General features: G+C 38.2%; 1 protein-coding gene across 7 annotated transcripts in view; it reads left to right on the top strand.

The window, feature by feature from the left end:
- Positions 1-27527, top strand: part of IFT88 (intraflagellar transport 88) — a 71872-nt gene that overhangs the window by 2270 nt on the left and 42075 nt on the right. For 2 of the 7 annotated variants that reach the window (XM_061171082.1, XM_061171079.1), the window contains exons 2-13: positions 2604-2699; positions 6093-6155; positions 11525-11581; positions 12711-12764; positions 13372-13435; positions 14105-14174; positions 16892-16982; positions 18164-18268; positions 20168-20270; positions 21343-21457; positions 23324-23555; positions 24522-24592. In XM_061171082.1, coding sequence (XP_061027065.1) covers positions 2610-2699; positions 6093-6155; positions 11525-11581; positions 12711-12764; positions 13372-13435; positions 14105-14174; positions 16892-16982; positions 18164-18268; positions 20168-20270; positions 21343-21457; positions 23324-23555; positions 24522-24592 — 1115 coding nt within the window. In that variant the 5' untranslated portion in view covers positions 2604-2609. Of the gene's footprint in view, positions 1-2603; positions 2700-6092; positions 6156-11166; positions 11252-11524; positions 11582-12710; positions 12765-13371; positions 13436-14104; positions 14175-16891; positions 16983-18163; positions 18269-20167; positions 20271-21342; positions 21458-23323; positions 23556-24521; positions 24593-27527 lie in introns of those variants that run through there. The other 5 variants (XM_061171077.1, XM_061171078.1, XM_061171081.1 and 2 more) reach the window with 5 other exon arrangements.

Genomic DNA, 27527 nt, shown 5'->3' with positions numbered 1-27527 from the left:
AGCGGTGATGGCTGCACAACCTTGTGAATATACTAAAAACCATTGAATGGTACTTAAAGGGTAAATTTTATGGTATGTGAATTATATCAAAAGATTAATAATTTTATTACTAAAGTAATGTTAAAAGTTTATGAGTAGCCACATATATTTGGCATTCTACTGAGCAATAAGATTAAGCTGAAATTTTTGTAGGAATTTACTGACACAATATTGTACAAGCTTTAAAGATAATATGTATTTTGAGATACACAAAGTAATTCAGTACTACATTTCTTGGGTAACTAGACAACCCCCTTCCCAAATTGCCAAAAATATTGACTCAATTTGAATGAGTCGTCTTCTGGAAATTCTTCCCCAGTTCTCTAGTAATTACTACATTTATAGTATATGTACACAATAATTACATTTCTCCCATGCTTCTATTTTACTTTGCTTTGACATCTATTTCATCTTGTTTTGTACTTTTTTCACATTTTATTATGAAAATTTACTCTGCAAATCTACAGCAAATTTTAAAGAATTTTTCGGTGAACATCATACCTGCTACATAGATTCTACCATTAACATTTTTCTGTACTTGCTTTATCACTTATCGATCCTTTTATCCATCTTATTTTTATGCATTTCAAACTAAATTACAGATACTAAGTTTGCCCTTAAATATTTGAGTATGTATATTAATTATAGTTCAATATTTGTTTATAGTTTTTTCTTTCAAGAAAAAATTTACGAACAGTAAAAAGCAGAAATCTCAAGTATGCATTTACTGAGTTTTCGCAAATGCATACACCTGTGTAACCAAATCACCTGTCAAGATATAGAACATTTATCACTTCAGAAAATTCTGTCATGCCCTTTTCCATTCAGTCCCTACCTCCCCACCTCTAAGAAGCAACTAGTGTTCTGATTGTTTTCTGCCATGGTTTTGCCTGTTCTAGGACTTGAAACATACATTAGGTACTGTTTTGTGTGAGGCTTCTTTCGCTCAGCATAACTGAGATTTTTATGTATTGTTATAAATGTCATCAGTGCACTGTTTTTTATTGGTGAGTAGTACTTCATTGCATTAAATATGCCACCTTTTGCTTATCCATTCTATTGATGGGTATGGTGTGTTTCCAATTTTTGGATATTGTGAATAAAGCTCCTGTAAATACACTTAAACAAATCTTTTTATAGACATATGTTTTCATTTCTCTTGGGTAAATACTTTGGAGTGGAATTGCTGGGTCATAAGAGATATAGGTTAATTTTATGAGACTGCCAGAGTTTTTCCTAAAATTGTACCATTTTACACTACCACTAAACAACATATGAGTATTCCGATTGCTCCATATGCTTGCTGACATTTTGTGTTGTTGGTCTCTTTAATTTAGCCCTATGGTAGGTGTTCAGTGATTTCTGCCTTGCATTATAATTGACTGTTATATACCTTTCTTCACTTGCTACTAAGCTCCTTGAAAATCAGTACAATCAGCTGTGTCTATCACTGTCCTTTTTATGTAGTGGGTGTGGAATAAATGTGAAACAAGTGCAATGAATGAATGTTTTGACACCTAGTTTTTTTTGTTTCCGTTTTTTTTTAAATTAATTAGTTTTGTTTTGGCTGCGTTGGGTCTTCGTTGCTGCACGCGGGGTTTCTCTAGTTGCGACGAGCGGGGGCTACTCTTCATCGTGGTGCGTGGGCTTCTCATTGCGGTGGCTTCTCTTGTTGTGGAGCACGGGCTCTAGGCATGCGGACTTCAGTAGTTGTGGCACGCGGGCTCAGTAGTTGTGGCTCGTGGCCTCTAGAGAGCAGGCTTAGTAGTTGTGGCGCACGAGCTTAGTTGCTCTGAGGCATGTGGGATCTTCCTGGACCAGGGATCGAACCCGTGTCCCCTGCATTGGCAGGCGGATTCTTAACCACTACGCCACCAGGGAGGTCCCCTCTGCCCATTTTTTAATCGAGTTTTTGTTGTTGTTGAGTTGCATGAGTTCTTTATATATTTTGGATATTAACCCTTCATCAGATATATGATTTGCAGATATTCAGTAGGTTGCCTTTTCATTTTGTTGATGGTTTCATTTGCTGTGCAGAAACTTTTAAGTTTGATATAGTCCCACTTATCTATTTTTAGTTTTGTTGCCATTGCTTTTGGTGTCAAGTCCAAAAAAAAAATCACCAAGACCGATGTCAAGGCACTTACTATCTATGTTTACTTCTAGGAGTTTTATGGTTTCAGGTCCTTAATTCATTTGGAGTTGATTTTTGTTTACGGTGTAAGGTAGGGGCCCAGATTTATTTTTTGTATGTGGCCATCCAGTTTTCCCAACACCATTTATTGAAGAGACTGTCCTTTCCCCGTTGTATATTCTTGGCTCCTTCGTCATAAATCAGTTGACCATATATGCATGGGTTTTTTGGGGTCTCTCTGTTCTGTTCCATTGACCTTTGTGTCTGTTTTGGTACCTAGTTTTAAGAATTTGACATGAAAAAAAGTTTAAGTCATAAACACATGTAGAGATAAATTTGACCAGAAAGGTTGTTAAATAGTTATACTTTATTTCAATTAACAATTTATTTCTTATTCCAAGAATACATTTACAGCAGTGATTTTTCATAGGTACAAATGATGCAAAATGTACACCTCGCCCCAGAGACAGATGAAGATGATCTTTATTCTGGTTATAATGACTACAATCCAACCTATGATACCGAGGTAAAAAAAAAATTTGTGTTTTTTTTTTTTTTTTACATTGGTCTTTGCTAACCAGCTGGTTCATGAAAATTTTGGATTTGAGGGTTCTGCTTTATCATGCTTTAGATTAAGTAAGTTGATTAAAAGCCTAGAAAAGTGCTATTACTGAAGACTGTACTAACTTCTACCAATAGTAATAATAGCAGCATAAAGATGTGAAAAAGTTTATGCAAAAGAATTAGGATCAATTATATACTTGTATTCTTCTGTACTAATTATCTGAATATGTAAGTTACAAGACTTAGATCACTTGAAGTACCTAAAATCAGTTTTTTTAATGCTCTAAATTTGAAATGTCATGTAGTTATTTTTCTTCTTTGAATTAAATTATACAAGTATTTTATAGAAAAATTAGAGAATAGAAATAAATATAAAGAAAAATTAAAATCATAGAAACTGTCACCACCCAGAGATAAACATTAACTAACTCACAGTGCTTAACGCTAAATGTTTCCCTATGCACATATGTATGTGTATATGTATGCTGTATATATTTTTGGATAAAATGGTATCATACTGTGTGTACTGTTTTGTAACCTGCTTTTTCCCTTTTATGACTATTTGCTTATGTCAACAAACCTATATCTGCTTAATATTTAGTAGTAATTACAGGATGAAATTGTTACTAAGACAAATTCTTGAATATTTTAAATCTGTTTACATTATTGTGAGAGTTATAGTTTCCAAATTGTAAAAGACAAAAACCAAAGAAAACTCTTTATAAAGTTATCTTGAATTAGCGTGTGAAAAAAAGTAAGGGTGAAGGATGTGGGCGTTAATTTACTTGCTAGTATTTAAGAATCAAATATTAGCATTTAGAGGACTTTAAACTAATTTAGGAAATCTCATTCTGGAGTTTTTCATATGGCTTTCAGTCATTTTTGAATTGTTTTTTCCTCTGGAGAAAAATGTTTGCCTGTGAATTTGAGACCTAGAGAGAAAGCAAGAAAAGAAAATAGAAATCATTCACTTACTCTATATGAAATAAAAATCTAGGAGATACTGCTCATCATAGAAAATTTGAAAAATACATAAGATTGGAGAAAAAAATAAAATGACATGAATACTGTTACCTGAAGATCACCTGTATTTGATATATCACCCGATGTTTTGCTGTATTCCCTTGTCTTTTAGTATATTCAGGTTTTTCCCTCCCTGTATACAAACACTTATACATACACGGATATGATTACATAGACTAGTTTTTAAAAATTTGTATTAAAGCATGGGCATTTTCCTAAGCTAGTATAAAGTATGAAAACCATTGAATCTCCCCCTTTCTCCCAGTCGTAAAAGTTATATGTATAAAAAAAACATTTGTGCTCATTGTTGAAAACCAAAATTACCCATAATACCAGCAGTCAGAAATGAGTACGGTTAACATTTTGTTGCTTTTGTCTTTCCTTCATGCATACACATGCAATTTTCTTTTAGCGTGTTTGGAATTGAACTAATGTTTACTTTTCTGTTTGCTTATTTACATTCGGCTACATCATAAACAAAGTTTCATGGTACTAAAAATTTAAATATAATTTTAGTGGCTGCATAATACTGACTATATACAGTTGATTATTTTCTGACTATAGGATAATTATTTATAGTTTTCTGCCCCTATTAATAGCAGTAGCACAATGAGCAATTTTATACATAAATAATTTTCTCTATTGTGATCAAACATTTCCTTGGGTGGAGTCCCACAAGTGGAATTAATATATCATCATGATCATTCTTAAAAACATCAGAGAAACTTCCTAACTCTTCAGGTCATCACAGTGTGGCTTCATTATTTAACTTGAAGCAAATATTCAGAATATCATACACAAAAATAAATCACACAGTAAAATAAAAAATTTGGTTTACCCATGGTTTTCTTTTATTTTAATTAATTGGAGTAAATTAATATATAACTGAATTACTTGAAACAGTTGCTAAGGTGTTCATAGATTATGCAAATTGTTAATCAAATCATGAACAAAGGAAAAAAATGACAAAAGTTGTGTTGATTTGGTATTTGTAATTGGAGAATTTGTTGTCAATTTTTAGTTTGTCATTGAGACTTCACTGAGCTGATTAATCAAATTTTACTAATAGTTTAGGAATATTGGAAGGCTTTTCCTAAAAGATGTGCCAAGGTAGTATAATTATTTCAAAGGCAGCCCGTGGCTTTGTACTTCGTGTGAAAGTTGCCTGGTTTCTATGGCTGAGACTTGTGTACTTACTTCATTTTATGTAGTTGATATGGAAGGTTATGAAGATTATTTGAAGTAAAATTAAAGAAGAATCCTTGTACATAATCACATTTAAAGTACATTGTATTAGCATCCTGGTTATACAAACATTTTACTTTAATTGTCTCCAAGGTTTTAAAAAGCTAATTGATATCGACTCCATTTTTTGTGTATTGTTTGTGTTTGTTTTTTAATAATCAGCAAGTATGTTTCTGTGGGAAGTAGATTGCAGTAAATCAGAGGTGAGTGTGAGAACTGAGCACAGATGTATGGAGGGCTGGAGCCGAACTTGTGCTGCTGAAGGGACAGGGGACAAAGGCTGCTCAGACTGGCAGTTGGAGAGGCTTGGTGCTCTTGCGAGAGGCTACAATGGCATTTTGTCCAGGAAACTCGGAAACACTGGTATCTTGCACTTGACTAATGTTACTTTCCTCAGATTCCTCAGGGAGAATGTGAGCATAGGTCAGGAATCAGCAAAGCATAGTAACGTTTTATTTCAGCGGAGGCTTTGGTTCCAAGTGGCATCACAGGTTGGACCCGGTGGAGCCCAGGCTGGCTCTAGTCTGAATCTCAGACTTTACCTCTCCCGTGAGATGAAAAGCCATTTTCAGTTGGGCAAGCGGAGATGAAACCAGAGCAAGTGTTTGCTCCATTTCTGGGAGAGGATACAGCCTTTTCTGTCCTAAGGTTTTCTCAGGTAAGGCTCCTAGCCATGGTCCAGAATATGGAAGAAGAGAGGGGAGGGAGAGAGGGAAAAAGGATGGGGGGGATTCTCTGTTCCTACCGCTCCAGCTACTTGGAAAAGAGAAACAGAAGAAAGGCCTTATCCTTGCAGACTTGATCTTTCAACCACGTGTGTTGATAGCACCCATTTAAACAGTAGCCAGTGAAATGGCCTTAAACTTGACTGACATTGTCAGTGCTCCTCTCCCTAAGGGGGGAAGGGGCTTTGGCATTTTGTAGTGTGAAGGGGGATTTGAGGACAGGAGTCCTTGAGCCCTACCTGGATGTCAGCAGAGGGAGGAAGATGGATTATAGAGGATCGTGAACACCAAACAGCCGAGGTTAAACATTTAAAATAAATTGTCACTTCATGTTGAATGTTAAGTTTGCCTTTTCATTTTAGGAATTGGAGAATGACACAGCTTTTCAGCAAGCTGTGAAAACTAGTCACGGCAGAAGACCTCCAGTAAGTGAATTTTTTTTATTGTGGTAAAAAACACATAATTTACCATCTTAACTGTTCTTAAATGTACACGTTGGTAGTGTTAAATTAATTCCCATTGTTGTGAAACAGATCCCTGGAACTCTCTGTCTTCCCAAACTGAAACTCTGTCCCCATTAAACAACAACCCCCATCTCCCTCCGCCAGCCCCTGGCCCCCACCATTCTACTGTCTTTATGAGTTTGACTGTTCTAGGTACCACATATAAGTAGAATCATACAGTTTTTGTCCTTTTGTGACTGGCTTATTTCATGTAGCATAATGTCCTCAAGGTTCATCCACGGTATAACCTGTGTCAGGATCTCCTCCCTTTTTAAGGCTGAATAACATTCCATTGTATGGATGGACCACATTTTGTTCCATGGACACTTGGGTTGCTTCCACCTCTTGGCTGTTTTGAATAGTGCTGCTATGAACATGGGTGTGCAAATATCTTGAGACCCTGTTTTCAGTTCTTTGGATATATACCCAGAAGTGGGATTGCTGGATCATATAGTAGTTCTATGTTTAATTGTTGGGGGAACCTCCATACTGTTTTCCATAGTGGTTACACCATTTTACAATCCTACCAACAGTGCACAAGGGTTCCAGTTTCTCTACACCTTCACTAACACTTGTTATTTTCTATTTTTTTGATAGTAGCAATTTTAATGGGTATGAGGTGATTCTCATTGTGGTTTTGATTTGCATTTCTCTGATGATTAGTGATGTTGACTATCTTTTCATATGCTCTTTGGCCATTTGTATATCATCTTTGAAGAAATGTCTGTTCAAGTACTTTGCCCATTTCTTAACTGGGTTATTTGATTTTTTTGTTGTTGAATTGTAGGAATTCTTTATTGGGTATATGCTTTGCAGATATTTTCTCCCGTTCTGTAGGTTGCTTTTCTTAAATTCTGTTGATCGGGTTCTTTGATGCACAAAAGTTTTTATATTTGATGTAGTCCCATTGGTCTGTTTTTGCTTTTGTTGCCTGTGCTTTTTGGTGTCATAGCTAAGAAATCATTACTAAGTCCAATGCCATGAAATTTTCCCCTATGTTTTTTTTCTAGGAGTTTTATAGTTTTAGGTCTTTTTACGTTTGGGCCTTTAATCCATTTTGAGTTCATTTTTGTATGTGATACAAGATTAAGGGTCTGATTTCATTCTTTTGTGTGGATATCCAGTTTTCCCAGCACCATTTGGGAGAGACTGACCTTTCCACATTGTATGGTCTTGGCACCCTTGTTGAAAATCATTTGACCTTTTTTTAAAAAAAATTTATTTATTTATTTAAAAAATTATTTTATTTTTATTTATTTATTTTTTTGGCTGCGTTGGGTCTTCGTTGCTGCACGCGGGCTTTCTCTAGTTGGGGCGAGCGGGAGCTACTCTTCGTTGTAGTGCGCGGGCTTCTCATTGCGGTGGCTTCTCTTGTTGCGGAGCATGGGCTCTAGGCGCGTGGGCTTCAGTAGTCGTGGCATGTGGACTCAGTAGTTGTGGCTCACGGGCTCTAGAGTGCAGGCTCAGTAGTTGTGGTGCACGGGCTTAGTGGCTCCGCGGCATGTGGGATCTTCCCGGACCAGGGCTCGAACCCGTGTCCCCTGCATTGGCAGGCGGATTCTTAACCACTGCGCCACCGGGGAAGCCCCTGTCCTCACTTCTGACACCAGTTGCAAAACCACCTTCAGCGTCGGTCCTTTTCTGAAAGGACTCGCAGAACTCGCTGAAAGCTGGTATGCTTACAGTTTATTACAGGGGAAGGATACAGGTTAAATCTGCCCAGAGAAGAGAGACACGGGGCACAGTCTCGGGGGGTCCAAACGTGGGGCTTCTGGTCATCCTTTCCCTGTGGAGCTCTGGGTGGCATTAACCTCCCAGCCACTCTGAGTGGTGACGGTACTTGGGAGGATTGCCAGCAAGGAAGCCCTCCCACCACTCTGGTGTCCAGAGTTTTCATGGAGCTCCATCACATACTGTCCACATGGCTGCCCGTTAGTCTCCAGCCCCTCCTGGAGGTTCAGGCTTATAATTCTGGAGTTTAGACTGTCTGGTGGCTAAAGCCCACAGGCAAACAGGGGTGTGTCAGGCAGGACATTCCAGGGGCCTGCAGGTCTCCTCCCAGTAGCAAAGGGCAAAGCCAGACCTCTCTTTGGGTGAAGTCAATTCTTGACTACACATTCCACAAGCTATATTTTAATTTTAAGTTTACCTTCATTATGGAAAGAAAATTGTAGGTTAAGTTCTTGCACTTGGCTGATGACAAGGCCATAAGCTTTTTGAGGAGGCAGACTGTCTTATTCTTTCTTTGCCTGCTGTGGGTCCTCCACAGATCTTTATCACATGACTTAGTAGATAAGCAAACATTGTCTTCAGTTTAGTGATTCTGGGTGTCAGACAGGTGGTAATGTCTCCAGGCTGGCCCTTCATCGATATTTAGAAATGACTTCAGAGATCCTCACATTACGCTGAGGAAAACAAGCCTGGGGAGGCGAGGTCTCGCACTTACCTGTAACCAGGACAGAGCTCAGGTCTCCAGCCGCCTTGAATGATATTTTTATCACACCCTACTTACTATATTAAAGGGGAAAAAATTGTGCAACTGTTATATGAAAGGGACTGGGCTCACTCAAGAGGGACAAAATTGCAGCTAGCTCCAGAGGAGCTTAAGGAGGAGAATAAAAGGGACAGAAATAGAAATTACAAGGCATAATGTATTATGTGTTGGAAAAAGAGTATAAATTGCTATGGGACCACAAAGATCAGTTTCTTATCACTAGTTGGGACAATCAGAAGAGGCTGCTTAGAAGATAGATTTACAGTTGAGTATTTAAGGATGTGCACAGTTCAGATTGCCCTTGAGATCTGTGAGGAAAGGCGCTGTGGTGAGGGTGCAAGGTGAAGAAAGAAGGAGGTAACGTAGGATCCAGTCCACCTAAGAGATGAGTCCAGTGCCAAAAATAAAACCCAGAAGAACAGATCTAGTCATTAGTGAGTAGTTAAAAAGAAAAATGGTCTCTTTCCTTCAATTTGTTCTCACAGAAAAATATTGCTGAGACCCACATCCTTCCTTTTCATGTTTTTCCAAGACCTGTTATCTGTCAATTAGGTCAAGTTTGTTAATGGTTTTGTTCAAATTTTCTATATTTTTACTGATTTTTTTGGGGGAGGGGGAACTACAGTTCTATTAATGAGAAAAATGGTCAAATCTTACACTGTGATTGTGGTTTTCTTTCTTTTTTTTAGGTTTTTGATTTATATATTTGGAGGAAAGACATTTAGAATTGTTATATTTTTGTGTTAAATTGACCCTTTTATTGTTATAAAATGTCCTATCTCTAGTAATGCTGTTTGTCTGTTTTGTCAAATATTAGTATATTGCTAGAGCTACTCAAGATCTCTTTTGTCTAGTGTTTACATTGTATGTCTTTCCCATCTTTTTACTTCCAGCATTCTCATATCTATATATTTAAGATGTATTTCTTATTAGCAGCATGAATAGAGCTCTGGGTTTTTTGTTTTTGTTTTAATATTGTCAGATAATCTTCTTCTTTTAGTCTATTTACATTTAATGAAATTACTGATTTGGTTTAAATTTGTTGCCTTAGTATTTGCTTTTTGTTTTTTTCCTGCCTTTTTTATGTTTCATTTTCTCTCCTTTCTTATCTTCTTTTGTTTGATTATTTTTTATTATTCCATTTCTCCCTCTGTTATCTTGGGAGCTTACATTCTTTAGCCATTTTTTAGTGTTTTTGTAAAGATTACAATACTCATCTTTAACTTATCAAAGTCTAGTATAATTTAGTATTTTACTACTTTCTGGACAATGCCAGAATTTTACGTTATTTTCAGTTTTCAGTTCTAGAATTTCCATTTATCCATTTTTTATAGTTTTTAGTTCTTTACTGAAATTGTCATCTTGTCTTTTAATTCGCTGAACATATTGACCATAGTTGTGTTAAAGCCTGTGTCTGATGTTTCCATCGCATGTTTTCCCTTCTGCCTGTCTTTCCATTTATTTCTCTTGGTTTTGGTTAGGTAGTCTTGCTCCTATGTGTCTGGTTGTTTTTAATTGAATGCCAGGCATTGTAAATGAAAATTTTTAGAGATAATTTAAGGCTGTATGTCTGTGCTGTCTAGTGTGATAACCACTAGCCACATGTGACTATTTATATTTAAATCATTTAAAAGTAAGTAAAGTTTTAAAATCCAGATCCTATTGCCTGAGCCACATTTCAAATGCTCAACAGCCACATGTGGGTAGTGGCTGCCTTATCAGGACAGATATCTTTTACTAGAGAGAATTTACTTTTGCTTATGGCCTCAGAGATGCAAGGAATCCTGAATCACCTCAAGCCAGTTGAGTTTGAGATGATTCTAAATTGGGCTCAGGTCTTAAAAGGGCTGGTGTCCTTCTGATTTCCCTTCCAGTCTGAGTGTAGCCTTTGGAGGTCAGTCAAGTCTGAATACTGGAGGATTCCCAGGGCTGCCACCTCAGCAGGCCCAGCTCCAGGGTTTATGTTTTCAGCCCTGTCTTCTGTGAAAAGCTCTGTTCAGCCTTGCGGCCTGGCCTTCCGCATTAACAGACACCCCTGGGAGAAGAGCAGCCCAGACGCAGCTCAGCCCTCAGTCTTCCCTTCTGTTCCTCAGCTTAAGGCCTTGTAATTCCTCATGGCCTTGATGGTTCTCTAATGTATCTAAACTGATTTTTTGCAAAAATATTTTTGTCCCCAGCCGCCTTAGTTGTTCTTAGAGGGAGAGATGTTTAAAACAGCGGTCCGTCAAGCCAGAAGTAGAACTCCTCTAAAAATGATGTTTTAATCAAATACTTAAACAAAGATGCCCAACAGCTAACCTGTTTAGCGTACTTTTTCACCTCTGTGGTCCTGTTTGATTCCAGTTACAACTTTGTGCTCAACATACTTTGTATCTTTATTTCAGAGATGAGAACATTTAGGTTCAAAGAGGTAAAAATAAACAAGCAAGTAGAGGGAGAGCTGAGATTCAACCCCAGATTCCCTGAGATCCTCTGTCTGTTGTTAGACCCAGCGTCTGGCAGTGATAACCATGCAAAATGAATGGTAGGCGTGACCGTGAAGACTCATCTGTCTTATTGGCCCCTCAGGTCATTCTAAAGTCCCTTTTCTCCTTTAAAATGAGTTCCAGAATAGGTCTCCTTCCTGATACTTAAAATACTTGAGCTCTTTAATATTTAGAATAATTTAAAAGAAATTATTCTAAATATTATATAAATATTTCTCTATTGATGAGCCTATATTTTCTATTTCTTTTCCAGTTTTCTATTATATAACTTAATCTGAATTCTATTAACTATGTTTTTTTTCCTCCCCAAGATAACTGCTAAAATACCAAGCACAGCAGTTGCTAGACCTGTAGCTACTGGATGTGGGGTAGGTTTTCTTAAGCTGAAGATATGAAGATGCATTTTCTCATACATAAGTTCAGTTTAGGCAGTTAGTTCTAAATAAGTTTGGCTACCTTTCAGCCCATGACCTGGATATATTTTCCATTTTGGTTAGTGATGAACATTATAAATTGTTGATTAATAGGTTTGAATATTCTAGTCATTTTGGTTTTAAATATAACAGAAAAGATTTTATTGTCTTTTCCTACCTGTAAACCTCGTGTTTGTTGATTGACTTCTTTTCATTTTCTATATAATATAACCAAGTGTCATGTGTATTCCATTCGTATATCTTATGTGAGGTTAGATGTTATTTAAACATAATGTTTATAATTTTTAAAAACTTACTAATTAATACATGAAAAAATAAAATTTAAGAAAAACTTCAGAGGCATATAATTGGGTCTTGCTTTTATTTGAGATCGTTGGAGGAAAGATGCTATATTAAAATCCATAAAAGAAAATCTTTTAAATCTTGCCCAAAATACCTACAATTTGGATATTTTAGCTTATGTGAAATAATAGAGGAATGGGAGAAAAATGGAGGAATGAGGTGAAATAGTTTTTCTTAGTCTTTATGATAATATTTCTTAGGGGTCATAAAAATGGTTTTAGAACCTAGAGGTCCCGGGCACTTGCCTTCCAAGTGTCCCTTCCTGTGAATGAAGAAAGTGGCCTTATACGTTATGTAACAGTGTGTCATGTGACGCATACGTTTATTAATCAACCAAAGCAGGTATCACTCATAAATTTGGTTTTTGGTGATGTTTCAGAACAGGAGACAGCAAGCTTTTCTGTGAAGGGCCCTGTGGTTTAGGCTCTTCGGAACCCAGCTCAGCATTCTCAGAGAGGCAGCCACAGACGATGTGCAGGCAAATGGACTGAGGCTGTGTCCCAGTACAAAGGCTGAGGGTTATTGTTTGCCAATGCCTGTTTTAGAGTTTTATTGTTTGATCCTATATCCTCGGGAGATAAATGGAAAAAAATTATGTTTAGGTTTACTTGCCAATAGAATGAAGGAAAAAAAGTTATAAAGAAAACTTTTATACTTTGGTTTATAAAATTAAATGTAGGCCTTTTTTGGAATCGTTTTAACTTAGTTTTTTGTTTACTAGTCCAAGACATCCCTGGCATCGTCAATGGGAAGACCAATGACAGGGGCTATTCAGGTATCTCCATTGTGTGGGTGTTCATTTTGGGCCTTTCCTGTGACTTAGAATATTATTACCGAAGTTTTTTTAAGTTGTTACTTATATAGTGACCCTGGTTCTTTAAACTGTGGGCTAAAGTTTGGACCGTTTGAAATCTTTGGTGGCAAAGTCTCTTTGGATTTTTACTCAGGTCTCAAATGAAATCCCACTGGGAATGGACATAGGCCTGATAGTTTGCTTGTAGGATGTACTCTGGGACCCACTTTTCCTTTGCTGTCATTTACAGCAGTTTCTGTGGTTTCTCTCTTAGGCATATAGGAGACCAACCAAAAGTAGGGGAGTAGCCAGCTACTAAGCTGCATAAGGTACTATCTAAAAATCCTTAAGAGTGCTTTTCTTTTCAAACTGGGAGTAAGTCCAGTTAGACAAGGAATCAAAATTTGACAGAGGAAAGGTGAACTGCAGACAGGCCGACACATGAGGAGGTGGGAGCACGGAGCAAGCCGGCAGGGGACAAAACCAGTGTTACACGCTGGGCTGTATTATGACGTGTGTCGTGCAGCACTGCAAGTAAGAGGCAGGTCTTATTTAAGAATGCTCTTTAAATGATGCTTGTTCTCCTAAGGATGGAGTTACTAGACCCATGACAGCAGTGAGAGCAGCTGGTTTTACCAAAGCAGCTTTGAGAGGTTTGTTCTATTTCAGCTATTAATTTTTTCACATCTTTAAATTTTTTAAATGTTTTTGTATGTGTAAATATATTACCATATTAAATAAAGTCTAACATGCCATTGATTATTTTAGGTACCATTAAGAAAGGAAAGGGGTGATGAAAATGTTCTGCCTCCCAGTTGAGGTGGTAGTTACACTGGCATGTAATCTGTCAAAATGTACCGAGTTCTACATCTAAAATTTGTATGTGAGTTAGAGCTAAAGAATTAAAGGTGAAAATAGTATTTAAATATATGATAAGTTAAATAATAATTTTTAAATAAAATTGTTGTGACAAAAATTAATGATTATTATACCAGTAATGGAAAATTAAAAGGCTAATACCAGATTATTACTCACATGATTGACCATTTAGAGTTCATAATAGGGATAGATTACCATGGGGGAGAAATAAATACTGAGAGATATTTATTTTTGTTTTTACATGGTAACACACAGTTTTATTTACATGGTTTTATGTATGTTAAAAATCTTACCAGTTTCTCAATATGCAAAATATTTATGTAAGCATAAAAAATGTCCATTCCATTTAATAAATAGGTAAATTCAATAGCATGTGCGCGGTTTCATATCCCTTCAGTTGTGCTGGATTGAGCACTAAACGTGAACTCTTGACTGTGTCTCAGGCTCTGTGTTCGACCCCCTCGGTCAGTCGCGGGGCCCTGCACCGCCCCTGGAGGCCAGGAACGAAGACAGGTATGCAAGTCCTGTGCTGCTCTGCTGTGGTTGTTGCATGTTCTTAACTTTTACTTCTCAAGTACGTAATCCTTACGTATTTGAAAAGTTCATGTCAGCAGAATAGTAACCAAAGCGTCATCCCTGGTTCTCGGAGCTAGCAAAAGAACCAAGTCTCAGAAAAGCAGCCCTGTGTGTTCCATGCAGTTTTACTGTAATATTATTGACTTGAAGATGTGTCTGATTTTTATACGTGCCAATATTGATTCTCTTGAAGGCCAAATGGGGTTGTACATGTAATAAGATATTCTTATTTTAAAAGGATATTTCAAAGAAAAAAATTAAGAAAATGTATGTTAGTTTGTCATATTGATATTGAGAAATATAATTTTTTATAGAATTAACTTAGTTTTGTGCCATTGACTAGAGAGTAGCTAAAAAGCTACGGTGTAAATTCAGCTGTGTACATTGACTGATATCTGAGCACCATTAGATTTTACAAATGGTGAAAGCAGCCAGCATTTACCGAGCGCTCACTGCGCGATCACTGCGTGCCCTGCGCTGTGCACGAGCGTCCCCCAGAAGACCGAGCTCTTGTGTCATCCGTTCAGGGGGAGGGAAGCACGGAGAGCTCGCTGGGTCAGGCTAGTACACGGCAGGACTGAGACTTGAACCCAGGCGGTTTACTTCCAGGGCTCATGTTTTTAAATTGTAATTCTTAAAACGGTATTTGGGCTGTTGTATAAATTACATAATTCCCCTTTTTGACTAGTAAGGAACTTCTATAGAAAGTCAGTTTACTTTGTATCCTAGTTAATGACAGCAAGTTTGCTAATAAATACATGTTATCTTACTTAAATATGTCATTTAGGATCCTTTCAGCTGCTAACAGCTGAACACGTCAGGAAAAACACGCACAACAAGAATGTTTTATATCTCCCATAACAGGAGGTCTGGAGGATGGTTAATTTAACTGCTCAATAACCTCACGCTGGTTCAGCTTCTTTCTGATTCTCTTGGCTCTCAAGAGCCTGCCCATCCTCATGATTCCAGGAGGGCCACGGGAGTTCAGAACCTTCCTGCAGTGGATAAAACCTAGAGTCAGAAGGTGCTCAGTCTTAGGTCCCCTTTGAAGAGCAGGGATCTTTCCGGGAGACATCTGCCCCAGGCAGACGCGTCTTCATTTCTCATTGGCCAGAAATTCGTCACACGTGCCTGATGGAACCAGACATTAGGCAGGAGGGTGAGACTCTCCTGTAGCCTAGCTTCTGCGTGCAGGGACGCAGGGCGGCGGCAGGCTCCTGTGGAGGCGCCCAGCAGTGTCTGCACAGAGTTCATTCTCCTGGCGGCTGGTAGGGACGGGGTGGTGACTTCCACTGTCTTCATCAAATTCTCTTACAGAGTTTTAGCGTTACATTTTTATATTGATATTTTAGGCTTAATGATAACAACCTGTAAGCAACATTTAAAGACATTTATTCGAGTGTTTCAGACAGCTTGAAAATAGAATTCCGTACTTTGAATTCTGAACTTTCTAACCTTTAGAAAGCCACCATCTATTATTAGAATTTTGCAATCTCTATAAACTAATAAAATATGTTGTCTTAATCCCAGGTTTTACTGAAGAATATGATTTTATAGACAAACCTATACTGTGAAATTTATTCCTGTGTTCTTTTTAAAAGTCCATTTGTAGAGAATTAAGAGAATTGATGTTTACTGTGATATATTTGTAGTAAAAGTTTATTTAGGCAGTGATGTACATTCAGAGTGTTGTGTTTTATTGAAAGAAAGTGGTAGTAAAACAACACTGATGTTGTGTTTGAAACATGGCTGATCTGGGGACACTTCATTTGCTACTAATGAAGTCAGGGTTTTAAACTTCCTCACCTTGTTAGACGTCTCTGTGGTGAGTGGGGCTTCCCTGGTGGCCCAGTGGTTAGGACTCGGTGCTCTCACTGCCATGGCCCCGGGTTCGATCCCTGGATGGGGAACTGAGATGCCACAAGCCACACAGCACGGCCAAAAAAAAAAAAAAAAAAGTCTCTGTGGTATCTATTTGGTAGTAAATAATTTTTCTCTCTTTTATGGGGTCTTCAGTCTTTCTAACCATAGATAAAGTTTTCATTTGCCATAGAATCTGCTTTCCTTTGGGGATGGTAATGCAGCAGCATGGCCCTAGAGTTACCTTATCATGTGTTTAAATCCTGGCTCTGGTACTTACAAGCTGTATGATCTCAGGCTTAGTACTTAACTTTCTTTCTTTTTCTTTTTTTTTTTTTTTTGGCCACCCTGTGTGTCTTGTGGGATCTCAGTTCCCTGACCAGGGATCAAACCCGTGCCCCTTGCAGTGGAAGCACAGAATCCTAACCACTGGACCTCCAATACTTTCTAAACCTCAGTTTCCCTGTCAGTGAAATGAGATAATGATAGTACTTGTATCAAATATTCTTACGAAGATTAAGTGACATAATTAGGGTAAAGCATTTAGCTCAAAATTAAATTACACTTATGCTAAATAAATGTTAGCTATTTTTACTATTATGAATAATCATATAATGTAGTTATTAAAAACAGTGGTACATTTCTTCTTCAAGGCCACTTATATATTTGTCTTACCTGTGACTTACTCTTAAAGTTTATAAGCACATGATGGACAATGTTAAAAGTAGGTTAAATTTTGTATGTATTATTAGTGGTTGAATGATTCAAAATATACTTGCTTTTTTCTTTAACAGTCCAGAAGAAAAGATAAGACAATTAGAGAAGAAAGTAAATGAGTTGGTAGAAGAAAGCTGTATCGCTAACAGTTGTGGAGACTTAAAATTGGTGAGTTCATAAACTGGTAAGATTCAAGATTATGAAGTGTGTGCATATGTATGTACCTATGTAAGCACATGTATAGATAAATATTTTCATTTCGTTGTGGACTGGCCTTAGAGTTTTCACTGAAATAATTATTTTGAGAACCTGCAGTTGTAACTCTGCTTCATAAACTCTGAAGTCAAAACAATTGGCTGATGTTGTAATTTTTCACATCGGTCATTTAAGGAGGGGAAAAAATTCCAGTGCCTCGGTTGGCTAGATTTTGCAGCCTGGTGGGCTGCTGGATGGATCGCATAGCCTGCTGCACGTGGAGCCCATGGCCCACACACAGCACTAAGGGCTGTTTTCTCATTTAAGCCTGACTGCCCTAAAGTATTTTGTCCTAAGTAAACTGCAAAATCGTGGTTTGCTTCTTGGCAGTCCAGCTCTGCTGCTTTTTTTTTAATTGAATCTTTTCTCTTAGTTTGCTTTGTTCACATTACTTTGGTCATCATACCACATAAATATAATTTCTGTGACTTAGTTATCAGATCAATGAATGCCATTAGAAAGATTCAGTATAAGCTACTTTTATTGCTCACAGAACCTGTGCTTTTTTATCTAGTTCTAAAAAAAAAAAAAGAACCCATGTTTAATTAATGTGACTGTGGTCAGTCTCTCAGTGGAAATCGATAAAAGGTTCTTGGCATCCTGAGTAAGATCTGAGCGAAACTAAGGATCTGTTGTCGTATTGGGTAGCAGTTGTCCATGATCCATGATCCAATACTTGTCTGTATTTTGAGCATCCGAGAAACCAAACAAATCCACCTAAATTCCTGCCTCATGAGATTGGATTAAAACACCAAAGATTCAGGAGTTGGGAGGAAAAAGGAAGTAGATAGACATGGTCAGACCTAAAGGGGGTGGGAGGTGAGGTGATGGAGAACCTCGGCGGGGAGCAGGTGTGCTCCAGGTCTTAGCCCCCATGCTTCCTCTTCTTTCCCAGAGAAGACACTCGGCCTTTCCATGCGGGAGGAAGAGCTCCCGTTTAAACTATAGAAGGGGAGTTTATGGTAGGAGCACACGGGGCATCAGGGAACCCAGGGGTAATGCAGCCAACCCCTGCTTCCCGCAGACACTTCCCGAATGCACCAAATTCCGTGTGAGTGCTCAAAGGAGTTTACACAGTATACGCTTGATTTCAGGCCTTAGAAAAGGCAAAAGATGCAGGAAGAAAAGAGAGAGTCCTGGTGAGACAACGAGAACAAGTTACAAGTCCAGAAAACATCAATTTGGATTTAACTTACTCAGTAAGTATGAAGTACCTGTTGAGTACAGTTATCTTGGCAAGAATTTATAGATTCCAGAACTCATTTTTCTTTTTTGTTTCTTGTTTTCTCTTGTTCTTTAAGCCTTATTGGACTTAAGGCGCCCAGAATTAGATTAATAATACTCTTTAGTTCATGGGACCACTCCTATCTTTGGTCTGTACAGTGATCTTCTTTAGTTAGTTAATTAGTCATTTTTAATAATGTAGTAAATACTTGTAAACCTACCAGCCAAGGACTCGTGAAGATTGCTAATATTTGGGTTCTATTCAGTGTGGATACTTTAACAAGATTCGTTTTGTTTTGTTTTGAGGTATAATTGGGATACAGTGTTCTGTTAGTTTCAGGTATACAACACAATGACTTGATATTTGTATGTATTATGAAATGATCACCACAATAAGTCCAGTTAACATCCGTCACCAAACATAGTTAGAGAGATAATGGGGTTCTAATTAATTAATTAATTAATTTATTTTTGGCTGCGTTGGGTCTTTGTTGCTGCGCGTGGGCTTTCTCTAGTTGCCGCGAATGGGGGCTACTCTTGGTTGCGGTGCACGGGCTCTAGGCACACAGGCTTCAGTAGTTGTGGCGCGTAGGCTTCAGTAGTTTTGGCTCGCGGGCTCTAGAGCTCAAGCTCAGTAGTTGTGGCTCGCGGGCTTAGTTGCTCTGTGGCATGTGGGATCCTCCCGGACCAGGGCTCGAACCCATGCACTGGCAGGTGGATTCTTAACCACTGTGCCACCAGGGAGGTCCCAATAATGAGGTTCTAATGTGGACTTTTTGGTCTGTGATTTTAGAGAACTTCAAACTAGGTGAATAAGATAATGTTCTGTGAGGAGAGTAGGGGGAAAAAACCAGCTAATTTCTAGCAAAATTTATCGAATTCTGAAAAGACACTTCTTTGATATTTATACTGCTGTTTAAAAGGGTGTGTTTTCAGTAGGAAAAGTCTTCATATGCTAAACAAGTGGAAAAAAGGACATTAGAACTTAGAATAAGAAGAATTTTTAGATGTTTACTATTTATAGCTAATATTTTTAAATTCCATGGAGTCTTTAGATTAGGGAATAATTTGTGATGATTATTATTTTTCCTTTAGGAACATAATTTACTATAACTTAATGATTTAAATTATAAATTTGCATATAGAGCAGCAATACCATACAAATTAAGGTTTAAGGTATTCCACATGATGTTTAATTTATATTTACAAAGAGAGTTTGGTCTACTATATTCCTTATTCCTTTTATTACCAGCAATAGTAATAATACACATTTATTCTTTGTGGGTCTTCCTGAGATTAAAAGGTAGCAAATCCATTAATTAGAAAGAATACATGGAAAATTAGGTGAAATTTAGAGGAAAGCTCCACCTGTCTTTTTTTTTGTAAATTTATTTATTTATTTTTGGCTGCATTGGGTCTTCGTTGCTGCACGCGGGCTTTCTCTAGTTTCGGTGAGCGGGGGCTACTCTTTGTTGCGGTGCGCGGGCTCTAGGCGCGTGGGCTTCAGTAGTTGCGGCACACGGGCTCAGTAGTTGTGGCTCGCGGGCTCTAGAGCGCAGGCTCAGTGGTTGTGGCGCACGGGCTTAGTTGCTCCGCGGCATGTGGGATCCTCCCAGACCAGGGCTCGAACCCGTGTCCCCTGCATTGGCAGACGGATTCTCAACCACTGCGCCACCAGGGAAGCTCCCACCTGTCTTAATGTTCTGGTTCATATTGGAATGCAAGGTGTTCTCTGTGTACTTCATTGCCTAATGGGTTGGGAATCTTGATAGAAGCATCTAACTTTGCTATAGTATTTTAATCTCTAGAAAGATTATAGGCAAAAGGGGCCTAAAATGATCATTATGTGTCTCTTTGCAATATTTTTTCCTTAGGTTCTTTTCAACTTGGCCAGTCAATATTCAGCTAATGAAATGTATCCTGAAGCACTAAACACCTATCAAGTTATAGTGAAAAATAAGATGTTTAGCAATGCAGGTAAGTGTGTATAGTCAGTTTTTCCAATAAGTATAGTTCTTTTGTACTGTTAATTTACAGTTTCCTAACTTTATGCTTTCTTATAATGAAATGATCTGTGCTCTGAGCAAATTCATATTTGTGATAGAGGTGCCCTGCTTAAAGATATGAAAATTCACACAAATACAAATGAAGAAATACAGTTGGTATAAGATATATTGCCTAACAGTAAATGAAAACAGTATTCTGTATCACAGGTAGAATGAGCCATGGCAACCTACAGAACATGCTTTCTGTTGTATAATTATCCACAAGAGACTGTTGTTCATATTTAGCATTTATATTGTGTAATTTTTTGGTCTCAGTATTAAAGTATATCAGAATATCATTTTCTTTAATATTTTATTAAACTATTACGTCATATAGTTTAAACCAGGTAAGTGTACTCTTTTTGTTCCTGAGCTATAGGCGTCTTCATCCTGGGTCCTGGGGTGGGCCCTGTAGAGTGGAGGGAGGATCCGGATTATGGAGAGCTAATTATTACCTAAGATCCCCCAAGTCCTGGTGAGAAGATGTGTGGGATTATTCGAGTACGAGTTGGAAAGTCTGGACAAGCTTTCTGAGTGGATGTTGCATTTGAGCCGAGTCTCAAGTTTTGTAGAAACACTTTTTCTCATCAATTCATAAATGCTTACTGTAGAAAACGTGGGGAAAAAAGGATAAACTGTACATATTGGAGCTCTGGGAGTTGCTGGAATAACGTCCAAAAGAAGGTCTAATTTTGAATTATCTAATATTTTTTAAGTCCCATGTTTTCTTAGAAGAACACAACTCCAGTTTTATAGTGTCACTCTATTGTTTTCTAGCCATGTTTCCAGGAATCCATCTGTCTTAAGTTCCAATTCCTTGCAGAAGTTTAGTGTGCACATACATGAAAATAGTATAACTGTTTTAAAGTGAGAATTTTAGTTAATGTCTGAAGCTTCATAAGTTGAGAAGACCTTCAAAAAATATAAATTAAGGTCATCTAAAATATCATAGAAAAAGTGAAAAAAGTAGGATATTATATATTCATTAAATTTTTTTTAATTAGGACGGTTGAAAGTGAATATGGGAAATATTTATTTAAAGCAAAGAAATTATTCCAAAGCCATTAAATTCTACCGAATGGCCTTAGATCAAATTCCAAGTGTCCATAAAGAAATGAGGTAAGTTTGTAAAATTTAAGTGTCGTTCTTCAGAAACAAGGTCACTCTTTTGATGCGTTGCCAGTGGGCTGAGTGCTTTGTGGTATCTGTACATGAGAGGTGTTAGATTCTTGTTGTAGCTGTAGTACTTTGGTCTGTCCCCTTGTGACTACTTGCATGCATTTGTGTGAAGGAAGTTAAAGGTTGAAGGCATAATATGTGATCAGTTGGAATAAAACTAAGCTAATGGGCCTATATAGGGAATAACGCTGCGGGACATTAGCACCATAATACAGCTTACTGCCAACACCAAATCAAACAGCGGTTCTTTAGAACACACCAGACTCCAGAATGCAAGACTGGAAACCAAGACCTCCTTACATTCTTACTACAGCTTGAGCAGGGAAGAGTGAGAGGAAGGGTTACTGTTGAATCTTAGAAGAGGGGGGAAGAGGGGGATGCTGGGATGTTTCCTGTTCTTACAGTATTTCAGGAGCAGAAACAGTAGATTACCTTATGGTCTGGTTATAACTATGGGAACATAGGAGGGTACCAGGATACTTACTGGTCATAATTTCTCCTAGGCACAGTACAATGCCTCTGTGAAAGTTAATTTCTTTGTAAATGCCACTTTTCGCAATAATTTGTTTTCGAATTATGCATGATATCTCATTATCATCAGCAAATATCTAACTTACAGAACACAGTGCCGTTGAGGTACTTTTAACCCAGGTGAGGCCAAGAATTTGAGCATTTTAGAAAAAGATAATAATATTATATAGTATATGTTAAGTGCTTAACAATCCATAATCAAGAGGTAGTATAGTAATTTAGTTGAAGGAATAATTATTGAGAACAAGAAAGGTCAAGAAAGGCTTAATGAAGGAGGTATACTTGAGTTGGTTACTAAAGTGAAGACAAGCGAAGGGGTAACATTCCCGACAAAGGGAGCACTGTGAGAAGAGTCTGGGAAATACTGTGATCTGATCAGAGAATTAGGAGTAAAAGGATTTAGTTGAAACGGGGTTATATTGAGGAGTGGTTAGAAATAAGGTAGGATCACATTCATTAGAATGGCTCTAATCAAATATAGACAATAATTAGTGTTGAGGAAGATGTAGAGAAACTGGAATCCTCATACGTTGGGGATGTAAAATGGCCCAGACACTTTGGAAAATAATTAGGTTGCTTTTTTAAAAATTAAACACAAACTTACCATATGACCAATTCCATTCCTGGGTATATACCCAAGAGAAATGAAAACATGTGTTATCACAAAGGATTGTACATGAATGTTTATAGCAGCATTATTCATAATAGCCAAAAAGTAGAAGCAATCCAAATGTCCATCAAGTAGTCAATGGATAAATAAAATGTGGTATAGCCATACGATAGAATACTATTCAGCAATAAAAAAGGAATGAAGTACTCTTACATGCTGTAATATGGAGGAACCTCAAAAAGATTATGCTAATTGAATGAAACCAGACACAAAGTATCACATATTGTAACTCCATTTATATACAATGTCTAGAAAGGCAAATCCAGAGAGACAGAATGTAAATTAGTGTTTGCCTGGGGCTAGAGGTGAGATCGAGGAATGACTGCAGATGGGCACAGGTTCTCTTTTTGGGGTGATGGAAATGACAGAGTAAGAATGTGGTTATGGTTCCACAACTGTGTTAATATAGCAATAATTATTGAATCATATACTTAAAATAAGTGAATTTTATGATGTGTAAAGTAAACCTCAATATAGCTTTAACAAAACAAAACAAAAAAGAAGTAAAGTGGGAAAGAAAAGAAGGAAATTATTTGTGGAATGTCTTGATTGCCATTCTAGGGAGTTCAGACCTTTAAAGCGAATCCATGTTTATTTTTCTCTAGGATTAAAATTATGCAGAACATTGGAGTTACATTTATTAAAACTGGGCAGTATTCAGATGCCATTAATTCATTTGAGCACATAATGAGTATGGCACCAAACCTGAAGGCAGGCTTCAACCTAATTCTTAGTTACTTTGCTGTTGGAGATCGAGAAAAAATGAAGAAGGCCTTCCAAAAACTGATTGCTGTTCCATTAGAAACTGATGAAGATGGTAAATACATTTCACCAAATGTGAGTATGAAGAAGACTATTATGTAGCCAGCTCCTAATTACCTGTGCTTCTCTGTCTCCAGAAATGAGAAAGTTGGAGTGGATGACATTTCAGGTTTCTCCCAGCCCTGTATTAATGTGTTTTATCATTTTCATTTGTTATTTAAATTAGGTTGACACCAGGGCTATTGAAATAGGGCTAGAGATTATGGTTAAAACAGACTGCACAATTTTAGTCAAAAAACAAAAAGGAGAATCTTAGGAAAAATTGTCATTCTTTAATGTTATTTTATATGGAGTCATACCCTGTGCACTTGCCTGTGTTGACACATCACAACGTATAATAATGTCAGTTTCATAAATTGAACCTGATAGGTCTTCCTGATAGGGTGTAAGGGTGTCGCAGCACAGTGGCTGGCCCCACTACTCAGTACTTAACTCTCCTTGTTCCTCTGTATTTAAAATAGCACTAATTATAACAACCTACTGTATAGGGTTGTAAGGATTAAATGAGGTAATGCATGTGAAATGCTTAAAATAGTACCTGGAACATAGTAAGTGCTGGGTAGATGTTAACTATTATATATGACTTTCATATTGAGATAAAGTCATATATGTTGTGAAAGAAGTCATCTATGTTTTCAATAGGAAGTAGCAATATGGATCATACTAAGTAATTGATGATCATTAAAGCATTTATATTTGAGTTAAGAATTTATAATATCACACATTTGTACTAACAACCACAGCTTCTGTGTACTTGGCCCTATTCTTTCCAGCCTGACCTTGTATCAGCTGCTAGAATCTATGTTAGTTCAGTGGAGAATGTGATAGGTAATCAGAAGTAAGAAGAAAAAGTTTACATAAGGGAAAAAAGTTTAGAAAGATTAATGTATTCTCCATTTTATACAGCTAGCCTAGTGGTGAGGTTGATTAGAAATCTAGTTCTTGATTCTTACTTCTGAATCACTCATTTTTTTCCCCCAGGATGACCCACATACTAATTTAGTGATTGAAGCTATAAAAAATGATCATCTAAGGCAAATGGAACGTGAAAGGTAATATTTTGGGCACTTCATGATTAAAACTTAATAATGTAGTCTTAACTTCTGTAAGAGAGTTGAATATGCATTCTGATTATTTCTTTCAAAACTTGTTGTATTCAGTATATTTCTTGAATAGTTCTGTCGTTTCACCATTTCTATACTCAACGGGATTCTTTTTTCTCGTTCAATATAATCTCAGTCCTCACGCTAATCCCAATTATTATTACTCAGTTACTCTTACTATTTCTCTGTAATTTGCTTTCCCTCTGCCTCTGGTGCAATATTAGAACTTTGTTCATATTACCTTTGTTCAAAAATTTGTCTCTGTGTATCTTTATCATGCCCCCCAATTAAATTTCAACTCCCAAAGACAAAATTCTTTTTATTTATTTCATTTCTTCCTTTCTCCGATATGGTACCTAGTCTCTGTCAAGTATGGCTTGCACCTGCTAATATTTATTGAATATGCAACAGGTATCTTAGAAGTTATATTACATCACAGAGGGCTCTTAGTTTGGGGTTTTTTTTAATTGTGATAAAATACACATAAAATTTATCTTAACCAAGATATGTAATTCTTCATTTCAAAGGTAGCATTAGGTGCATTCACGTTGATTTGTAGCCAGTCTCCAGAACTCTTTATCTTCCAAACTGCAGCTCTGTACCCACTGAACAACTCCCATCCCCCTCCCCCAGCTCCTGGCAGCCACCACTCTGCTTTTTGTCTATGAATGTGATCTGCTCTAGGGACCTCATGGAAGTGGAGTCACGGTACTGTCTGTGACTCGCTTTTCATCCACGGTGTAGCCGGTGACAGGATTTCCTTCCTTTTAAGGCTGAATAATATTCCATTGTGTGGATGGAGGGCCCTTAATCTTTAGTATTTAGTTTAACAGTAAAAATTAAACTTATACTTCTGGGAAGATGGAGTAGATGTACTTTTCCATGTTCTTCCCGCTAAGTACAAATAAAAACCCTGGAAATTGTATATACAACAAAATGAGAAGAAAGGTAGAGACAAGAGGGCAGATCATCAAGGGACCCGGGGGCTTGGGGAACAGCATGGCAGTGATTCCCCTCACATTTCCCAGACTCGGAGCTGAAGAAGCTGGCAGTCAGAAAGCCAGGGGCTGCATTTTTTAAAAAGGCTCTAAGAAAAGCCAGAGGACAAGGTGAGGGGTAGGCTAGCAAGACAGAAAACTTTCAGACAAATGCCACAGAAAAAAGCTGTGGTCCCATCCCCACACATGCCAGCAACAGCCAAGTGGGTGCCTAGACTTCCACCCTCCCAAGGCTGTAAGGAGACACTCAGTACCCCAGCAGACCAAGTAGGGAGCAGGACTTTAATTCCCAAGGCCCTTATGGTGCCCCGCCACTCTGACTCTGTGGTGTAGTGGACAGCACCTGGGGAGCCTGGAACTCCACCCCACCCAGCAGTACAGGGCGCTCTGGACCCTCCCTCCTGCGTGGTGTCGGAGGGGCAGTGGGGAACCAAGGCCTTGGTCATCACTCAGCCGTAACAAGGCCACCCCACCATGGTGTCAGTAGGGACCGGGGGACGCAGGGGCTCCCATCCCACCGAGCAGAAGCAAGGGCCTCCTCCCACGTGGGTGTCAAAGCAGGCTGTGTGGCGAATATGGGCTTCTCCCGTTATCTGGCATGTGATGCAGTGGTGTCTCTTCTTTCCCTGCTACAGTGGTGTCAGGAAAGACAGCTAAAACAGAAGATTTAAATAAAATTCAGTCTTTTTTTTCTCTACGTCACTTTTCGTTTTTTCACAATAAAATACAAAAGCATTCAGCTCCTTAAAGTATATCACTTGGGGCTTCCCTGGTGGCGCAGTGGTTAAGAATCCGCCTGCCGATGCAGGGGACACGGGTTTGAGCCCTGGTCCGGGAAGATCCCACATGCCGTGGAGCAACTCAGCCCGTGCTCCACAACTACTGAGCCTGCACTCTAGAGCCCGCGAGCCACAATTACTGAGCCCACGTGTGCCACAGCTACTGAAGCCCGTGCACCTGGAGCCCGTGCTCCGCAGCAAGAGAAGCCACCGCAATGAGAAGTCTGCACACCACAAGGAAGAGTAGCCCCCGCTCGCCACAACTAGAGAAAGCCCACGCACGGCAACGAAGACCTAATGCAGCCAAAAATAAAATAAATAATTTAAAAAAATAAATAACAAAATAAAATACATCACTTGCCCAAATCCTCAGAATCAGGGTGAATGTAGTATTGAAGAGCCTGAATGAACATTATTTTATTTTTACTTTTTTATTGAAATGTAGTTGATTTACTATATATATATTTATTTTAGATTCTTTTCCATAGGTTATTACAAGATACTGAGTATAGTTCTCTGTGCTATGCAGTAGGTTCTTGTTGGTTATCTATTTTATTTTTTTTATTTTTTAAAATTTATTTATTTTTGGTTGCATTGGGTCTTCGTTGTTGCGCGCAGGCTTTCTCTAGTTGTGGCGAGTGGGGGCTACTCTTCATTGCGGTGCGCGGGCTTCTTATTGCGATTGCTTCTCTTGTTGCAGAGCACGGGCTCTAGGCACGTGGGCTTCAGTAGTTGTGGCACGCGGGCTTAGTAGTTGTGGCTCGCGGGCTCTAGAGCCCAGGCTCAGTAGTTGTGGCGCATGGGCTTAGTTGCTCCACGGCATGTGGGATCTTCCCGGACCAGGGATTGAACCGGTGTCCCCTGCATTGGCAGGCGGATTCTAAACCGCTGCACCACCAGGGAAGTCCCAGTTATCTATTTTATATATAGTAGTGTGTATATTTTAATCCCAGACTCCTAGTTTATCACCCCCCCTTCCCCTTTGGTAACCATAAGTTTATTTTCTATGCCTGTGAGTCTGTTTCTGTTTTGTAAGTTCATTTGTATCATTTTTTTAGATTCCGTGTAGAAGCAATATCGTATGATATTTGTCTTTGTCTGACTTAC

Source organism: Eubalaena glacialis, chromosome 16, assembly GCF_028564815.1.
Source record: "Eubalaena glacialis isolate mEubGla1 chromosome 16, mEubGla1.1.hap2.+ XY, whole genome shotgun sequence".
Classification (NCBI taxonomy): Eukaryota; Metazoa; Chordata; class Mammalia; order Artiodactyla; family Balaenidae; genus Eubalaena; species Eubalaena glacialis.
The sequence above is the reverse complement of the archived record's forward strand: the minus strand, read 5'-3'. Positions and strand labels throughout refer to the sequence as shown.